At 31.9% G+C, this 20,225-nt stretch overlaps 1 protein-coding gene across 1 annotated transcript in view; it reads right to left on the reverse strand.

The window, feature by feature from the left end:
• LOC130446871 (succinate dehydrogenase [ubiquinone] flavoprotein subunit, mitochondrial-like) overlaps nucleotides 1-20,225 on the reverse strand; it is a 137,438-nt gene that overhangs the window by 64,658 nt on the left and 52,555 nt on the right. Inside the window, exon 5 of the mRNA XM_056783377.1 lies at nucleotides 2,773-2,930. Coding sequence (XP_056639355.1) covers nucleotides 2,773-2,930 — 158 coding nt within the window. The remainder of the gene's footprint in view (nucleotides 1-2,772; nucleotides 2,931-20,225) is intronic.

Raw genomic sequence — 20,225 nt, forward strand, 5'->3', positions numbered from 1 at the left:
ATAATAAATTGCTGTAATAGAAGCTGTTCATCAAACCACTTTTCAAATAACTCTGCTATCATATCGTCATGATAATCAGCTGCTCAGCTTTTAATTTTGTTGGCAATGCGTTTCCCTTTAGAACATGTCCCATTCAAACAGCAATTTATACTATTGTCAACCCAACCAAAATTTACTAGATCGTTACTGTCAAACCATGTTTCAAGCTTTATCTTATCTACCAGTACTTCAGTATTCAAATTTTTTACAAGAAAATGAATTTATAATAAAAACAGATGATTCAAAATATGCATTAGGAGACGTACTATCTAATTCAGATGATAGACATATTGCATTTGCTAGTCGATTTCTGAATAAAGCTGTGAAAAATTACAGTGTTTTGAAAAAGCGCTTTTAGCAATAGTTTTTGCAGTAAAACACTTCGGGCCTTATTTATTTGGAATGAAAAATCCCAACAGTAGGTTAATAAAATTAAGACCCAATCACGAAAAATACTATTTTATGATAAAAGGCAAAAACAATGTTGTAGCAGATATAGTTCTTCCAATATCAATTGCAGAAGACAGTTATGCGATGAACAATCAATATTTCATAAATACGCACGGTACTCACACCAAATTCGGTAAACATCTAGAAATCCGTCAGTCCACGTGGACTCATCATCTTCACTGTTTACCAATGAAAGCATCGATTTGTAAACATAAATACATTTCTATTGATCGAAGCCATATGTACACAATTTGTTCGAAATATTTCTGTCACAAACTCTGCGATAAGCATAGGCATGGCTTAGTAAGATTAATTCAATTCATAATTATCCTTACATAAATAAAATTATGACGTTCTTTAGACCATGGGCGAATGAAGACAATGAAATTGCTCAGTGTAGTGAGAATAAATACAGGTATGAATTAAATAATAAAGATTTAGATATACAAACCCAGCAAGTTATTTTAAATATATTCGAATGTTTAGGAAAGGAAAATATTCAACAATCTGATTATACAATCATAATAAGAATTGCTGAATTAACTAGAGTAAATAAATTCTCCACTTATCGAGTAGTCACGAAAGGGGTTGCTGTGGATCATTCACAGAACCGAAAAGCATGTAAAGAAAACTGAAATCAGTTGATAAAGCAAGCTAATGAAGATTTCATACGTAGGACAATTTATAGTTTATATAAGGAGAACAGGATTGCGACATCAGAAATATTACAGCAAAATTTAGCATATTATCCAGAATACAATTATACCAGCTTAGAAACATTGCGTCAAGTTTTGTCAACATGTGGTTTTAAATACAAAAAACTGAGTAAACGGATGGCAATAACCGAATCGTCAAGGATAGTCCATGGCGACAAGATTATTTGCCTTAGATAAAAGACTAGCCAAGTTTTAATAGGCACCTAATTTATCCAAATGAAACACGGTTTGATAGTCACGATGTAGTAAATTTCGGTTGGGTTGTTAATAGTAAAATTGCTATTTGAATAGGCCATGTTCCAAAGGGAAACGCATTATAATAGTACACGCTGGAAGCAAAGACGGTTGCGTGTCTAATGCTCTATTAATATCTGCTCAAAAAAATAGAAAACTGTGTTTATGTTTTAGTTGATTATCATGAAGATATGACAGCAGAATTATTTGAAAAGTGGTTTAATGAACAGCTTTCATATAACATTCCACCACAGTCAGTAATCGTTATGGACAAATACCAAATAATAGTAGTAACAAAGCTCAAATTTTAGCATTTCAGTCTAGAAAACATATTCCTACTCCTGTCAGCGATCGTTAAAAATGCACAACAAACAAAGAATTGCTTACTGTTATTGAAGGTCTAAATTTAGAGAGAATTTATTACATTGACAAGCTGTATAAAGAACAGGGTCATACTTTTCTCAAACTACCTCCTTACTTTTGAATATCTAGCTCTATAGAGTTAATAAGCGCAAACTTAAAATCATAATTACGAAAATGTAATCAATTTCCAGAACTGAGTAAAGAGGTTGTAGAACTCGTAGAGAAAGTTCTAGCAGTAGACCGACAAGAGCTTTGGAAAAACTGTGTTGATCAAAGAAGAAGATGAATATGTGGTATCATGTCCTTCACAATCCATCATAATTCAGTCAAATGATGACTGTAGTTAATACGATTCTAACATGATTATTTATAAAGATACTTTGGTATTTTGTCTTCATGGTTTTCACTTTGAAATTTCGTTTTCGAGAAAAAATAGTGAATTAGGTACAAAAAACAGCTTATGTCTGTTACCCTGTTTTAACCAAACACCCTTACAGGTGGGTACATTCTACTCGTTTATTTACGTTTTATAATTTAATATTCAGTTGTAGCCAGTTAACGAAGTATAATAATGATTTTTTTCCAAGTTCCAAGTAGGACTACAACTAAGTGTATTTTTATAAATAATGGCGGTAAAGCCGTCTAATTTCTAATTATTCGATTGCCTTCCAACGAATACTTTCTCGCATAAGATCTTAGGACATTTTTGAAAGTATTTATAAAAATAATGAATTTATAAAAAAAGATACGCCTATGATAGATCAAACAAAATTGTAGGCAAGGGTTTTTATCTAAGTTTTTATAATCTGCAATTGATATTGGAAGAACTATACTATTAGCTGCTTCGTTTGGGTAAGTTTGGTTAGGTTAAATAAATTTCAGACCAAATGTTTATTCTATGGATCATACGCATTTTATAATAATTATTATACTGTAATATTAAAAAAAAAATAATTGTAAACTTACTCACCCGTAGGATGAAATTGCATAAATTCGCAATCTTGTAAAGGAAAACCAGCTCTTGTTACCATGGCAGTTCCATCTCCTGTTACTGTATGTGCTGCTGTGCAAGAAAAATATGCTCGTTCAAAACCTCCTGTAGCCAACACAGTATTGTTCGTGAAGAATCTAAGAATAAATTCAATTAATGTTTCATAGTTCATTAAAAATTATTATTACAATTTATCGTTCCAGATAAATTAAGATAATATATTTCAAAATAATTTCAACGATTACCATTTTCTAGCTTTAATTGTGACTAATCTTATTTTTTCATAATTCATTTCTCACTTGATGGTAAAAGGGACATAGTTCAAAAACATTATAATCTCCTCTGGATAATGTCACTCAAGGTATTTAAGCAGGCTCTTGAAATGTGGTAAAATCTGATACTCTTTAATGTTCAGGTGTAAAATGCTGATACCAATATAGGATACTGTGAAACCTCTACGTAACTCAATCGTTGTCAAAGATCTTTGCATCCGTGGCAGCATCAGATACACCGGGTGGGAAACTAAGAACGGCCGTCAGCGATATGTCAGTAACGGTATATAATATAGCTTCTCGAAAAAAAAAAACTATAACAAAAATGACCCAGAGAAACGCGGGGAAATCTCTTTCAGAACATTACTCACTATTTGGAAATATAAAATGAAAAAGCAAATTGTTTTAAAATTCACCCAATTAAGTGGCACTTCATATACGATAATCGAATTCTTTAATAAATTCTGAGCATTTTTCAGTTTCAAGTTTTAGTCTATGTCTTCAAATAAGAGATGAGGGAGAGTTATGAGAAAATGCCTGTAAGTACTGCTCTGCTTAGCCGAACTCTATAAACTTGATGTTGTTTGAAACAGTTTTTGTCAAGGTCTGCAAAATATATAACTTCTGAGCAATTTAATTAGGAAAGTGAATTGAAAAGGGCGTTGTTTCCTATATTTTAGATATTGTTCTTACATTAGCCTACTTGCAGTAATTTAAACTGTTCCCATAATAATCTCAATGTTGCCACTGTGTGGCGTTATCTAAATGTAAAGCTAATATTCCTAGCAATGAGAACAAATAATTGAATAAAACATTCAAAAAATATAACTATTAACAAATTGAATAACTAACTACGTAATTAGGTGTTCGGGTGGATAGTTTCAATGTCTGCCATTGAAATACTTCGTATTGCCTTTCGTATTCTTTGAATTATATCATTTCTTATCGTAGGTCTATTGGTGTGAACGAGATCTTTTATTCGATCCTCCAAATCAAAATCTGAACGAGTTGGTCAAAACCTTCCTTCCACCTCCTATCCACCTTTCAGGGGATTTTTGATCTAATAAATGCCAAACATATATGGAATAATGTACTGAGCAATTCTTTTTCTTAAAAACTTTTAATATTTTTCTCCACTAACTATCTCATTAAAAAAATGGCATAATTATTTGCCCTCTTAGAATTTTCACCAAACATTTACAGACCAACGATCCTAATGTTGGTTTCCCTGCATCCAACAGGGTTTTGTATCGGATCAGTAATGCATATTATGGCGATTTACTCTACTATTATTATGAAACGTAGTTTGATCAGTCAAACCAGTAGTAACCAGTTGCAATAATCCATCTTGATATCAAAATCTCCAACATGCAGACTAAGGTGTAGGATCATATGGTATAGGTTTAATCTAAAATAGTATAATTAGTATAGTATAAGTAACAATGGCCGTAAGACACATTGAAGTCCTCGTTATTTGCTTGACCTCTTATTTTTTATTCAATCAATTTATTCATCATTAGTAAACGTAAATAAATTGAGCACTCTCTGGAAACTATGGTCGGGTTAACCGGATCTCAATATTCGGAATTTACCAGGATAAATTGTTTAATCTATCACTCAAAACTATCAAATAAGTTTACAAGTCGAAAGAATAAAATTTTTAATAATTTTATTTCAATATTTATTGAAAAATATAAGTATAAATCATTCTAGATCTTCCCTTGCGCAAAATCTTAAAAAAGACTGCAGTCCCAGCTTTGAACCAAGATGTTGGCTGTGAAAAGTCCTTGAAAACAGGAAATAAGGGGGCAATACAAAAGACAGAAAAAAAACAAAAGAGATTTGCTACAATCTTCACCCACAAAAACAAGCAGTCCTGAGTCTTCCCAGGAATATATAGCTTTTAAAGTTATTTATACCTTTTGTAGATTTAGAATTATATCTCGAATTAATTATAATAACTGACAATTTCAATTTGGAAAAAAAGAAAACTTGTGACAGGCGATGTAGGTACAAAGAATTCAAATTTGCAAGCTAAAAAAGCTGATAAAATGATATCAGTTTTAAAGAATTTTTTTCGATATAAAAATAGAGGATTGGGAAGGATAAGTGAAATAAGTAAATTGATCATAATCATAAATAAATAAATAGTTACCACCGAAGATTTTATTTTATTAGGAGCGAGTTTGATTTCTTATTTCAAATATCTATTCCAAGGTCATATTTTTTTATTATTTTTCATGATATTTACAAAAGAATTATATTAACGAATACTTGAAAAATACTTTTTAAATTAGAAATGCTCGATAACTATTCTACATTTCAAATGAATAACTTGTGTCCTGATATGACATCAACACGTCAACCATCTTGGCAAAAAAATCGTGATAGCTGAGCTATCCACTTGTGTAAAGTCATTGCGAATTAATCGGGTCGTAGTCATATGATAGGATCTTTTCTACTCTCGTAGGCTAGTGAGTCTATGATTTTTTTTAAGTTTAAAACTTATTTATTTCTTTTTAATGTCTGTCTTCTATCTCATGAGCAGCATCATTGATAAATTTATTGCAAAATCCGCGTGAGAGGGTGAATCGTTGATAACAACTCAGTAACAATTATTAAACATCTTGATAAATAAAACAAATGAATTAATATAATACCAAAATCAACGCATAAAAAAGTAATGAAGATCCAAAGTTTTCATAGATCATGTTTTAAATTTGAAATTCCACGGAAACGGAACGCGTTGTTCGTAACTGTGATTTTAATCTCGTTCTGGGTTAGGATACGCAGTCAGCTGATAGGTGATCTATCTGAACCCTAGTTATATTTACCGAAAAGTCCTCGATAAATATTCACTACCATGAGATAGCGTTAATTAACAAAAAAATGATCCAATGTTGTAGGTTTAATCATGCTATCGCTTATTTAGGCTCTGGGCTGTTTGCTGCTGAACAAGCTTAACGCTATATAGTCCAGGAGGTGCATGATTACCGAAAACTATTCCACCCCAATTTTTTTATGCGATACTATTGCACTACTGATAATATTGTTTCAACCAATTGCTTAAACAATTGCAAGGAATTGATATTTTTTCACCGGACAATTTTTTTTAAATCTTTTATTGAATTACAAATAGAAAAAATCCTATGACATTTCAAATATAATGGTTAATATTTTTAGAGTTATGAATTTTTAAAGGTTTGAAAAATATCTAATTTGGGTATTTCTAACCCATTAAAAATATATTTGAAAAAATGGAATATAAATAATATTATTTAAAAGTGTTTATACAATAGTTAATAATATTTTTAATAGAAATTCTGAAACATTTCACTGTGTACACACCTGTTTTTTATTGTTAATTTCGTGGGCTCACAAATATGCATCGCTTAGATTTAGGTATAGCCGTCTCTCCCTAGCTCGGGCTCTCTATGTCCTGGATCATTATTTATCATATATTTTCAAAACTATCAACTTTTCCAAAATTTTTAAAAAGAGCAACGTTATTAATAATTAAATTGTCTACAATTTGTTCACAAAAAAACTTTTCTGGAATCAATTTCACAAAAGTTATTTAAACATGAATCGGGACATGTAATTGAAATACCTTTTTATGAATTTATGATACTTTTTTGTTTTCATCATATTAATTTAATATGAGAATAATAATATATGATGGTAATCAAACATTTTTTAGAATCCAATATATATATATATATATATATATATATATATATACAGTGCTTTTCAGATAAAAATATCCACCTTTAATAACTTACTGGAAAAGCCACCCCCTCACCCCTAGCAGCATCCCCTTCATTTTTTTAAATTACTTTTCATATTTTCTATGTAAAATTTGGATAAGTAATTTAAAAAAATAAAGGGGATGCTGCTAGGGGTGAGGGAGTGGCTTTTCCAGTAAGTTTAAATAAGCCATAATGCTTGCCCCTTCCAACATAAATTGACGTGTTTTTGGATTTTTTCTAAATACCAGTATTACAAAAGTTATTAAAGGTGGATACTTTTATCTGAAAAGCACGTATAATAGAAATATACTAGTAGACACTCAAATGTATTGAAAAAACAATCAAATGATTTCAAAGTTGAAAATTAAAAGAAAAACTTATATGCATATGAGAAGATTGCTTTTCTTCATTTTCTATTTTCACAAGGTTACTCTTTGTATAAAACCTCAAGATTTTTGTTTGTTCTTGTAACAAAATTGTATTGTTGATGTTGATTATATAGAGCGATATAGACTGTCCGCTGTCCGTTACACAAAAATTAAATAAATCCACCAAAATGTGATCCTATTGACCCCATTGACAAAATTAACTTCAATAGACATCATAAGACATAGATAAACATCAATAGAAGTCAATTGGCTTCAGTAGACGTCCATTCATGTCGTTTGAGGTTATTTTTCATTTCATAAACCAATTATTATGAGAATTATCAAGTGATAATGAAACAAAAAATTATAATTAAATGAAATAATTGATATTTTTTCAATTTTCATGAGAATATCGATTTATAAATCAAGATTTTTGTTAATATTTACTGATTGCTAACGATAAAAACAGCGCGTGCGCGACTTGTTCGATGAATTTTTTACTTGATTTGTAATTATCTGAAGAATATAAAAAAAACTTGCCTAGTTAAAAAATAACAATTCCTTGCAATTTTTTAAACAATTTTGGTTTAAACAAAATGGTGGAATTGCTTTCGGTACTTATTCCTCTATTCCTCTTGGCCTATTACGAATTGAAAAATTTATCTTGTAAAAATTAACTACTAATCTGCTCCATATCAATCTAATGCACAGGATTAAAGGATTAGATTACGAATTCAAGCTGATATACAGGTCATACGAATAAAAACAACAGGCTTTCATAGTTGATCAGACTAAAAGTTAAAATTTATATCAATGAAGCAATAGAGAAATTCAATATATATACATTTAATATTCAGCACTCAAACTCAAATATAGAGAATAATTATCTCGTGATTTTTCTGTTATATTGAGAATTATACTGTCTGGTTTATTAATTATCAATACTGTTTAATTGGAATTATCAAAGTTGGAATTTTTCAATGTAGAATGAACCCCATACGAAAATAAATTCTCTAGTATTCTTTTCTTAACATTGAATAAATTGAATCTCCCATTCATACTGAAATATCAGTATGCGGTTGTATACAATTTAATTGTAAATTCCATATAAAATTGGCTCTGGCTCCATTAAGTCCAGATTTTTTTTATTGTTATAATATAATATAGTATATAAATACAAATTTAATAACGATCGTGGTATTAGCCAGGAAAGTAGTTGTTTTCTCCTTTGAAGAACGGCAAGCCAATATTTCGAATCTTGGGAGATTGATGGTGACATAGTTTGATGGCATATTGATAAATCTATTTCTGACAGAGTAATCGTGTGAATATTAGCTTTTGTAGGTCTATCGTGGTTAATATTCAGATTATATTCATGTAGAATATGTCACATTATTACGCCTTTGGCGTTGAAGTATGTTGATGCCCAAATAGGATTTTGGCTATCGGAAATTTTAGAGGTGATGGAACTTGCGATAAAATATAATATTATAATCTCTTGTGAAGTTATTATTTGATCATAAGGGATATATATGTTGCGAAAGTCAATTGTTTGATGAATTTTGATAGAAATTGCTACAACATCTAAATACGTATTTGCCATATTTTTGTAGAAACATGAGTAGTTGTTGAGATTGTGATTTTGTTGTCTTTTAAAGTTAGTTTCATTATTCAAGTTTAATTATAGATTCCAGAATATGGCTATATTTGAGTTTTATGCTTTTTTGTCTATTGTGAATTATTTTTACCGTAGTCAAGAAAAATTAGAATCCAAGTTAAATTAATTCCAAATATATGATATATATTAAGTTTCAAAATAAATGGTTCAATATCTAGCTCCAAAAAATTTTTTTTTTGCAAAAAATATTCATTTCCACATGAAAATTGAAGCGCTTATTTTAATAATTTATAGCTTAAGAAAAGTTTTTAGTCAAATCAGAATATTAGAAACCAGAACTACATCAATTGTTACTAAGTTTGAGAGGCTTAAGTAACTTAAAATCAAAATTCTGATGCGAGGTTCCGGATTTACTGACAAACTAACAAACACCGAAGCAAAGGGAAGAACTGAACCTTTTAAAGATGTGTGTAAATATGGAAAAGATTTATTTGAGAGTTTTTCACTTTAGTATAAAACTTTTCAGTTGTTCATATAAGGCTGTAGACAAAGAATAAAATCTTCAAAACGTGATTCCTCTGAAACGATCTTATAAGTAGCTAAAAATGTCGCGTCACATCTGGAACTGGAATTTGAAATGCAAAGAATAAACAGGGTAAACTTAATAAACAAGTTTAATTAAAACTAAATTTGAAACAGAGTCCCATTAAGAAGTTTGAACAGAAAGAGACATTTATATAAGTTTTTCCAAAGATGTGAAATGTAAATTTTAGTACAGGTATACGCTAGAAACTAACTTTGAAGCATAGTTTAATGTGCGAAATTGAAAGGATTGTTCATCCTCTATTGTGTTCAAATGACTGTACATTATAAAGAGAATAATCGTCGCCTTGCTTGTTTTCAGAAAACTTTCGACGATTTGAATGTTACACAAGAAATATCGAGCTAGGAAAATATCCCAAACAAAAGTTGGTACGGTAAAAATATGGTACTATAACAAAAACTATGATAAACATTATAAGACATTTAAATGGGTGGCAATATAGACAAAAATCAAAACCAATTTTTGTCCTGCATTCTCATCAAAGTAATTGATTAATTATAATTAATATATGTACAGTTAGTCCATATATGAGTACCAGTAAAGGACTGCAATATATGAAATATTAATAAATCTTCTGGAGATAAAAAACAGTTTTATAATGGATAAAGAAACAACGTAAATTATTGCGTCATGCGTTGTGCATTGATACTCAGTGTGTACGTCGGATTTTAGTAATTGATGACATTTTCGTGATTTTGTTGAAAGCTTCGGCGCAGCTTTTTTGTACGAGTAATTAAAGATGGAATTTGGTAGGGAGGATGTGATTCTATTTATCCAATTTTATTTTTGGTAATGTGGTGATTCATAATGATAAAAACAGCACATTTTTCTTCAATTACTGACTTTCATTAGCCACTCTTAGAGAATCAAATACAACTCTAAGTATATTTCGTACAGTCTAAACCAACTACAAATTTGGTTATGTTTTCAATACACTCAATTATTGTCATTTGACGAACACGTTAGAAAGCGACTTATCATTTGAAGTCTGCATGTTCTAGTGACCGTTGTAAGAAGGAATTTTATTACTGCTTTTAACCATTTTATCTAGATCATATCGCTGCTCCCCCACTCTTAATCAATTCTTATATAACAGTGCTACATTACGCCCTGAAACTAAAGTTCTGGCACAATTCTGAATTTATTTCTGAGTCAAATATCCTTCCTCCAGCATGTCTTGTTTTGGCTATGACTTGCTTCTTTTTCTTCTTCAATGAATTGTAGGCCTTAGTCCTGTGTTTCCAGCTTGTTATCTTTGAGATGTTAATTTCCATGAATCCATCCATCTTTTTGGAGGTCTTCCTAAAGGTCCTGGTGTCCCTGGTTTACCGACTCGTGCGATCTTTGCTAATATTTCTCTGGTCATCCCGTCCACGTGCTTTTCTACGTTTACGTCCCCATCTGACTATGTCTTCCACCTCACATTCGTGTCTTATGCCTGTGTTCCTCTTTATGTCTCTTAGTGTGTATCCGCATATGTTTCTGAGTATTTTCATTTCTGTTGTTCGAATGATGTTTTTAGTTCTTTTGTTGTCCGCTCTTGTTTCTATAGCATATGTCAATATGGGTCTAACGCAGATTTTGTATATTTTAACTTTTGCCCTTTTGTTCATACTGGTATTATTCCAGATAATATCCCGGAGTGCGCCTGATATTCGGCTGCCTTTTTTGCTTGTCCTTTTACTTCATTTATTCTGTTCTGGTCTGCACTGATTTGTGTGCCTAGGTAGTCAAACGACCATTTGCTTAAACGTGCGTAAACTATTCATATTTGGAAAAAAAATCTATCACTTTCTTTGATGTGATTGAACTTTTAATTGTTTTTAGCATATTGCCGTTGATAGGAAGCTCTTGTGAGAGTATATGAACAACATTTTGATGATTCAACAAACTTTCATTCGGAATTCTTCGACTTTCACTGCTTGTTCATTTAAACTCACTCGATTCACTGACTAACGGTTACACTGGATCTGTAGAGTTAGTCGGCACTAGTGAAATACGATTCGAGAAACAATTCTTCAATGAAAAATGCAAAAAGCTAATGAAAATAGTGAGCTAATAAAAAGAAGTCATTATGCCGGTGCGTTCAAGACCACGTTATAAGAATTTTACTCTCTCAGAAACCTAATACACAAGTGTACTAACTTCAATATATTGTAAGCTTTCGATTACTTATGTATTCATCACCTGGGACTGAAATTTTGATCAAGTACAAAGTACAATATAAAAATATGTATAAATATAGAACAGTAATAAAATTTACTTAAAATAATTAGTTAAGATTTGCGGCGGTTTTAAATTGTGCTATTTCCTGTAAAAACATTGAATTCATAGATTTCAAAATTCAATGATCAAATTGAAGCAATTAATTGATTGAAATATTGATTATGGTTACTGTACAAATCATTATTAATATTCATTGGTTAGATTATGAATAACATTGAATTTTTGTAGGTTAGATAAGGTTAAGTTGTTGTGAATGATTGGTTAATTTATGAATGACATTATATGATATTTTTATAGGTTAGGTCGTTATGAGTGAAGTTAAATTTCATAGGTTAGGTGAGGTTAGTTGTCAAAACTTTCGCAGAATCTGAATTTATATGGTATCCTTCTTGGTAGACACTCTAGTAATTCATCTTATATATATATATATATATATATATATATATATATATATATATATATATATATATATATATATATCGGTACTGGGACAGAAATTGGTCAAGTACAATATAAAAATATGTATAAAAGTATAACTATAATGAAAACTACGTATAGTAATTGGTTGAAAATTGCGGTGGAATAAATTTTGTAATATCTTTTTAAGAACATTATATTAATCAATTTCAAAATTCAATATTCAAGTTGAAGCTTGATAGAAATATTAAGCGTATTGATTCTGGTTACTATAAAAATAGTCATTATATTCCATTTATTGAATTATCAACGATATGGAATTTTTATAGATTAGATATGATTAGGTTGTTGTGAATGTTGTTTGATACGGATTAGTTCATGAATAACATTAAATTTTTATATGCTAGGTCGTTGTGAATGGAGATGATTATTTATTGATTCGACTATGAATGACATTAAATTTTATAGGTTAGATCGTTATGCTATGATCAAAGAAAAAAGTCTTCGTTTGCTTTATAGACTACCAAAAAGCTGTATGCAGATCAAACAGCGGAACTGCGAACTAGCGGCTCTCTAATTACCTTCAGATACTTAGGGTAGTCCATCAGGAATGCATACTCTCACAAATGCTATTTAACATATACGTAGAACGAATTTTTCAGCTGGGATTAAAAGACCATCAAAAAGGCATCAAAGTAAATGGAAATCTAATAAATAATATTAGGTATGTCGACAATACTGCGATATTAGCCGACAACATAAAAGACCTACAGTAGCTAGTCAATTCTATCAACGAAATTAGAACCAAATACGGACTCACAATAAACGCGCATGCAACCAAACTAATGGTCATAAGCAGACAACGCGGCGAAGCTCAATTACTTATCAATGGAAATAACATAGAGAGAATCAATAAATTCAAATACCTTGGATGTATGTTAAATTAAAAATGGGATTGCGACGAGGAAGTTAATACTCGGATAGCAATTGCAGAAACAGCTTTTACAAAGTTCCTAATCCGCCGAGAAGTTCACCTTAGCCTTAAATTGAGGGTGATAAAATGTTATATTTGGCCAATCGTTTTGTATGGTGTGGAGACGTGGGAAAGGGAGATCCTTAAACAGAATAGAAGCAATAGAAATGTGGCTGTTGCGCAGACTTCTGCAGATCCCATGGACCGAGCACATGACGAATGTAGAAGTACTGAGGAGAGTGGGTATGGGAATACAACTGACCGCGGTAATTAAACAACGAAAAGTATCTCATTTGGGTCATATCCTGCGAGGACCGAGACTCAAGCTCATACTGACTGGAAAGATCGACGGAAAGAGAGGACATTCTTGGCTACGAAATATAAGAGACTGGTGAGCATTCAGGGTGCGACAATTTTTCGTCGTGCAGAAGGGGAATTTCTTTCATAAAATTCATTCCAAAATTTATCACACCGCAATTCTCAACTAATTAATGTAAGTAATTTCGATCATTCTTATAATTTTTTACTAATTTTTATATTGTACTTGACCATAATTTCAGTCGATGAATAAATAAGTATTCGTAAGCTCGGAATATATTAAAGTATGTACACTTTTGGTACAATAATTTGCCATAATCCCACTACGAAAACACTTTTCTTTCTCATGTTTTAGACCAGAAGGGTCAAGTACTTTTTTTGCGTAAAAAACAGAGTAAAATTGCGGATAAACAGTATTAAATTAAGTATAACATGTTTCTTGACTAAAATATGACCACATCGTACACAAAAATATTTAACGAGAGTGCACATGTTTACTATTCGCATTGCGGGAGAACTCAATCTCGAAATAAATTTATACTACGTTACAAATTATCTAATTTCACTACGAGAGAGTGGCTAAATAAGGACGAGATTAAAGAAGCAAATGATTTTTCTGAAAATCGTATGGACATGTTGATAATAGTCACTCTTGAGACCGTGCACGATTCTACCTGGATAAAAAATCAATAAAAAAGCCTCACGTAATTAATGGACAGCCACTAATTCATATCTTTGGAATCCCACTGACTTAATAATCTAATAAACGGTTATTATTATTTTGAGAGCATGTCCCTCGGACGAAGCCTTTGGTTCGATTATATTTTTTTCCAGAAAATAATGGTGTACCCAAATATTTATTTCCTATTTTGTTGACAAGGGCGCGGTATTATATCAACTATTTCTGGAATAATAACAGTAAATGACGGACTCTGACGTTCCGCATTATCCGTGTTGTACCCTTTTTAAAAGCAGACTACAAATCATTACATTTGACGGAGAGTTTCAGAATAATATTATACATATATAGACCTATCAACTGAATAATATTAACAATTTCATAGAATAAATTTATGTACTCGTTATGTCAAAATTTGTATGTTTCTGAAACAAAAATATCTTCAACTTTATCGGTCATTCATAATCTGTTAGCGAGTATAGTGACATTTAAGAAGATATCCTTAATACCTTTGGTGATCAATTTCCTTCGAATGCGACCATGAAAAATTGGACTGCAAGCTTCAAAAGAGGTAAATTTTCCATTGAAGATGATGGCCGATCGGGAAGGCCAGTTTCTGTGTCAGCACTCGAAAATATCGATGCAGTTCATGACATGATTTTATCAGACCGTCGAATTGGGCTAAAACGGATATCTGAAGCACTCAATATTTCATACAAACGCGTTCATCATATAGTTCACGTCATTCTGGACATGAGAAAAATTACTGCAAAATGGATCCCCAAATATTTGAATGTTGACCAAAAGCGTGCAAAGGTAGAAGCATCGCGTTCGATCTGTGTTCGATCTGAAAACGATGTGGACTTCTTAAACCGAATTGTTACTAAGGATGAGACTTGTGTACATTTCTACGATCCAGAATCAAAACAACAATCGATGGAATGGCGACACTCTAGTTCTGTTTTTTTTTTTGGGATTGCCACTATTCGACATTACTAACCTAACCAATCTGCGGGAAAAAATTAAAGAGAAAAGAAAAATAAAAAAGTTATCCAAAGGTGTTTTGTTTTTGCAGGACAATGCTCCTGCACACGAATCTCATGTTGCCATGCAAAAAATTCGTGATTTAGGCTTTGAATTACTAGAACACCCCTCTTATTCACCAGATTTGGCTCCTTCCGACTATCATCTCTTTCCTCAACGAAAAAATAGTTTAAAAGGTCATGAAGTTTATTCCAACAAAGAGGTAATAAAAGCTGTGGAGGTCTGGTTTGTAGAGCAAGAAAAAACATTTTTTTTGAAAGGTCTAGAGACGTTGTAGGTTCGCTGAAAGAATATGTTGTCATAAAATATTTTGATATCGAAACTTTGTTTGGCTCTATAGTAGGCTAAGAATTTTTCAATATATCATCGTAATCATGTTAACAATAATAAAAAATATATTGTCTCGTTTTCTATAGTTATAGTTAAAGTATAGTATTTAATTCACGAGTAATGACGCATGACGAGTGATGCAAGAAAAATCATGAGTAATACGAATCATTATTCCCTCGTTAGAAAATATACTATTTACCACTCGAAATCCTCTTCTTTTCATTTACCCAACAATGGACACAGTTTACTTTATAAGTGTAGTTTTATTATTTTCACGCTCTGGATGGTCACTCTTTCGGAAAAGGACATTCGTAAATACATCCATCTTGAGTACCTCATTTTAACATTTGTTTTATTGATGTGAAGAAGGTATGCCAACTCTAATTTTCTGATCTTAGACTTTGTAATCTATCCATTATCAAAATCATGAACGGGTTCAGTTACATATCAATTCAATCCTGATACTAATGCCCAATCTTATGAACTCGCCCACGGCACGGACCGTGAAGCCGGTCCTGTTCGGTTATTTTGGAAGAGTCTAAAGTATGGCGAATGCGCCGGTTCGTGGAAACCATTTTACGTCGCTTTTTGCATGCTTTTCTATATACAATGGCGATTTGTTCATATTATAATTTGGGACCAATTTCTAGGAAGGACTTCATTTGTTGTTTTCTTTGCTTCCTAGAATTATGGGAGAAATTCTTTTTTAGGAATAGATACGCGCTTGTCTAGTAGCAAGAAGTCAGTAAATAATCTGATGTCATCTCGAGGTAGACAAGAAAACAGTGTGTTCAAATTGCTTTAGATGTTAAGTATTAAATACGTCTTACTAATAAGTGGTTTAGTATATTCAATGTTAGTTGATAGTTAATCAAGTGAATAATTGAGAAACGTCTGTATAAAGTCACCTTACAGTGAAAAACATTTTAAATAAATTAGAAATAAGAAAAACCATACACTAATGTAAAATTACTGCTTGCCTTCAGAGAGAAAAATCACATTTCGGCTTGTCCAAATTTTTAATAACAACCTGGATGTAGGATATCAACAAAACAAAGTCTCTATTTTTGAATAACTCCTCTTTAAATAATCCCGTGCGAAACAAAATAAAGATAAAACAACATACATGTTTTCAAATCTGGAAAGTTGCCCGTTGCCAATAGTCGTCAATATTTTAGCCACTAAGTGGAAAATTCACGGTATATGGCATGCCCCGAAACTGAAAACATGTTTCTACCAATACCTTCACAACCGTTTTTATTTTCGAACAAAGGTAGCGGAGCGCTTATAATATTGGAACAGATTGAAGATAGGTTCGAATTAACATCAAAATAATCTGAAATTATTCTCTCAAATTTTTTATATATAGTGTGATTTATGATTTCGGCTATGCATCGGACATACATAGTCTTATCATTTTTATGGACGTAGGATATCCGAAAGTTGGATTTTGTTTCAAGAATTTTCGTATTCGATGTAAATGCAGTTTCTTAGTCGTATTTGATTACTCTCAACTGTTTTCTAAATATAGACTGAATATGAAGAATTGTCAAGAAATCCTAGAGGAAAAAGAGAAAAATTTGAAGTTTATTACGAGGGTTGCTACTTAACAGCGGTGTGTCGATCAATTCGCTTGGACTTTTAGTGATGAAGCATCATCTCGAGCTACCCTGTTTCGCTGATTTTACAAATTTAATGGAATTCGTGAAGGTCGTCCAAAATCGGCTGTGCGTAAACTGATACTGCAAGATCGTTCAGTTATATACCGTAAGAATGGGGCATATTTGAGCATTAGTTTCGATTGCATACATTCGATATAGCCTGAACATTTGACTGTCAAAATATTTGTTGGCGCCAGATACCGCATAATTTGACAATCGCTCCAAAAAAGCTCGTGTCCCTTGGTGCAAAGAAATGGTGGAAACATTCATTTGCGGTGCGTCAAAACACGTCTATGAGATCGTGGCGACAAAACATGGGTCTTTCAAGACGAGCCAAATCTAACAGATGTTGTGCACGCACGAAGCACTCCGAAGCAAATATTCGCCTGTTTTTTTGAAATACCTGGACATTCTATTAGAACAAAGTAGAAAGGTTACCATCACAATGGTACACCATCATTTGTTTAATAGAAGTGTTTGAAAAAATCAAGGAAACCAATCGCAGAAAAGTACGGCAATGCCAATGTCAAGTCAGAACTTTGATGGGTTTGATGGGTTATTCTCCGTATAGTCCTTTTTTGATACTCAATGATTTCTTTTTATTCCTGCAAAACCATAATAAATTGCAGGATCAACGTTTTTCTAAACCTAAAGAAGCGGTTGATGCGTTAAGTAACATGTTTTGGAGGTATCTCAATCGGTATGCAAAAAATGTTTCGACAATTGGTTCAAACGCATGCAAAAGGGTATAAATTGAGAGGATTTCTATTGAACATCCCTCTCCTTGAGAAGAGTGACAACAGTCATTTCATTTTCATATATAGAATTCTTTACTTATTATTTAGAAGCCTGTTTTTTATATATCGTGCTTTCAGTGTGTCAACCTACTAAGTCCATTTTTGGTTTCAAATGACTTATGAATACCATTTGATGAATAAAGAGACGCCCTATCATCTGAGGAAATCTTCAAATCAAGACTCACAGTGTATAAATATGTATGATGAGTAAATTTATTAATTCCATACGATTCAAACTTCCGCGGATAAATCCAGCGTTACTGCCATTTTGTACTAAGTTTTTCTTACTGTCACTTAGTGGTCTCAATAATTAACGGTTTTTGTGTTCATATCAAGTTGTTCAAATAGTTCGTGATTCCTGCTAAGTCCATTGGTAGACACAATAATCGTCCAATCAGCCCGCTATCTTGTAAAATAATATAAAATCAGTTGTCACCTTAATTTGTAGGATTTTATTTGAAATGTTGCTAACTTCCCTGTAAAAACACCTTGAAGTGAGTTATCAGACTTACACTTGGAGACGATATTATATTTGTTGTGTATTTTATAGTTCCTGTGATCATTAATATTTTCTTTAGAAAAAGAATTTTATAGAAATTTGGTTAGAGATAAGAGGATTTATTGGTATCTAGTTAGCCTAGTCCAGTTCCATGCATAAAAAAAATATTGCGTCACCATAGCAACGAACAATAACTTATTAGAAGTGTCAGTGTAAAGTTTGACGTCAAAAAAGTAAACCAGATTACGCAATAAATTAAAAGAAAAAAGATGTCCACCGAAAATGAGAAAATCGAAAAACAGGAGTATCGAGCCATCATCAAGTAAGAGGTAAGCAGATTTACGAAGATTGCTCAATACCCTTGGTGATCAATGTCCTTCGTATGCAGCCGTGAAAAATTGGACTGCAAGCTTCAAAAGTGGTAAATCTTACATTGAAGATGATGGCAGATCGGGAAGGCCAGTTTCTGTGTCAGTCCATGAAAATATCGATGCAGTTCATTACATGATTTTTTCAGACCGTCAAATTGGGCTAAAACGGATATCTGAAGCACTGAATATTTCATATGAACGCGTTCATCGGATAGTTGACGTCAATTTGGACAAAGGTAGAAGCATCGCGTTCGATTTGTGTTCGATCTGAAAACGATGTGGACTTCTTAAACCGAATTATTACTATGTATGAGACTTGTGTACATTTCTACGATCCAGAAACAAAGCAACAATCGATGGAATGGCGAAACTCTGGTTTTCCAATATTTAAGAAGTTTCATGTGCAAAAATCTGCTGGAAAAGTTCTTTGCTTCAGTTTTTTTGGGATTGCCATGGAGGAGTAATCATGATTGATTTTTTGGATAAGGGTAGAACAATAACTGAAGATTACTATTCGACATTACTGACCAATCTATGGGAAAGAATTAAAGAGAAAAGACGCGGAAAGCGTCCAAAGGTGTTTTGTTTTTTCAGGAAAACGCCCCTGCGCACTAATCTCATGTTGCCATGCACAAAATTCGTGATTTAGGGTTTGAATCACTAGAACACCCCCCACTAAATGTCTAGAGACGTTGCAGTTTCACTGTAATAAATGTATCCAATTAAGAGTAGAATATGTTGAGTAATAAAATATTTTGACATTGAAATTTTGTTTGGTTCTATAGAAGGCAAAGAATTTTTCAATATATCCTCGTATATCTAGTTGATAATCCTATGTTAAGTAACATAGACATCAAGAAATTTAAATATGAAATTATTTATCATCTTTTTAGTCTGAACTTTTCCCTTAAATCCAAAGAAGTGCTACATTTCTGCTCCTAATATGAGTGAATACAACGACATAAACTTATGTCGATATTATTTTTCATATGAACATCATTTCAAGAATAAAATTTAATTTTATTCAAAAACCAACTACTAATTTTTTTATTTTTCCATAATCTTTATGTCGCTGATGGAATTTATTATTTTTCATCAAATTATATCTTGTTAATGGTGAATAATATATATACAAATCCCTCATTCTATATGGAATAGGAAAAAATTTCCACTTCCAATAATTCATTCAGTACCTATCTATTTTTTGTCGAGATTCAACATTCACATAAAACAAACACAAGGACTCCACATCTATTTACTGAATTTGAATTGTGAACCTGAATAAATGACCATATTGTCATTCACTAAACGACCTCTTCCATTATTAACAGTTTTGCCGAGTTAGTCGGCCTTTCCACTAATCCTTCGCCCATTAAAGTCAACATAGGGCAAGCAGAACCATCTCTATATTAGAGACTAGCCGACAATTAAATTCTTGAAAACTATGTTTTGCATTAACGACCTCTGTGCAGAATAATAATATCAAAATTATACACTCACAGCAAT

The sequence above is a fragment of the Diorhabda sublineata genome, chromosome 7 (genome assembly GCF_026230105.1).
Source record: "Diorhabda sublineata isolate icDioSubl1.1 chromosome 7, icDioSubl1.1, whole genome shotgun sequence".
Taxonomy (NCBI): Eukaryota; Metazoa; Arthropoda; class Insecta; order Coleoptera; family Chrysomelidae; genus Diorhabda; species Diorhabda sublineata.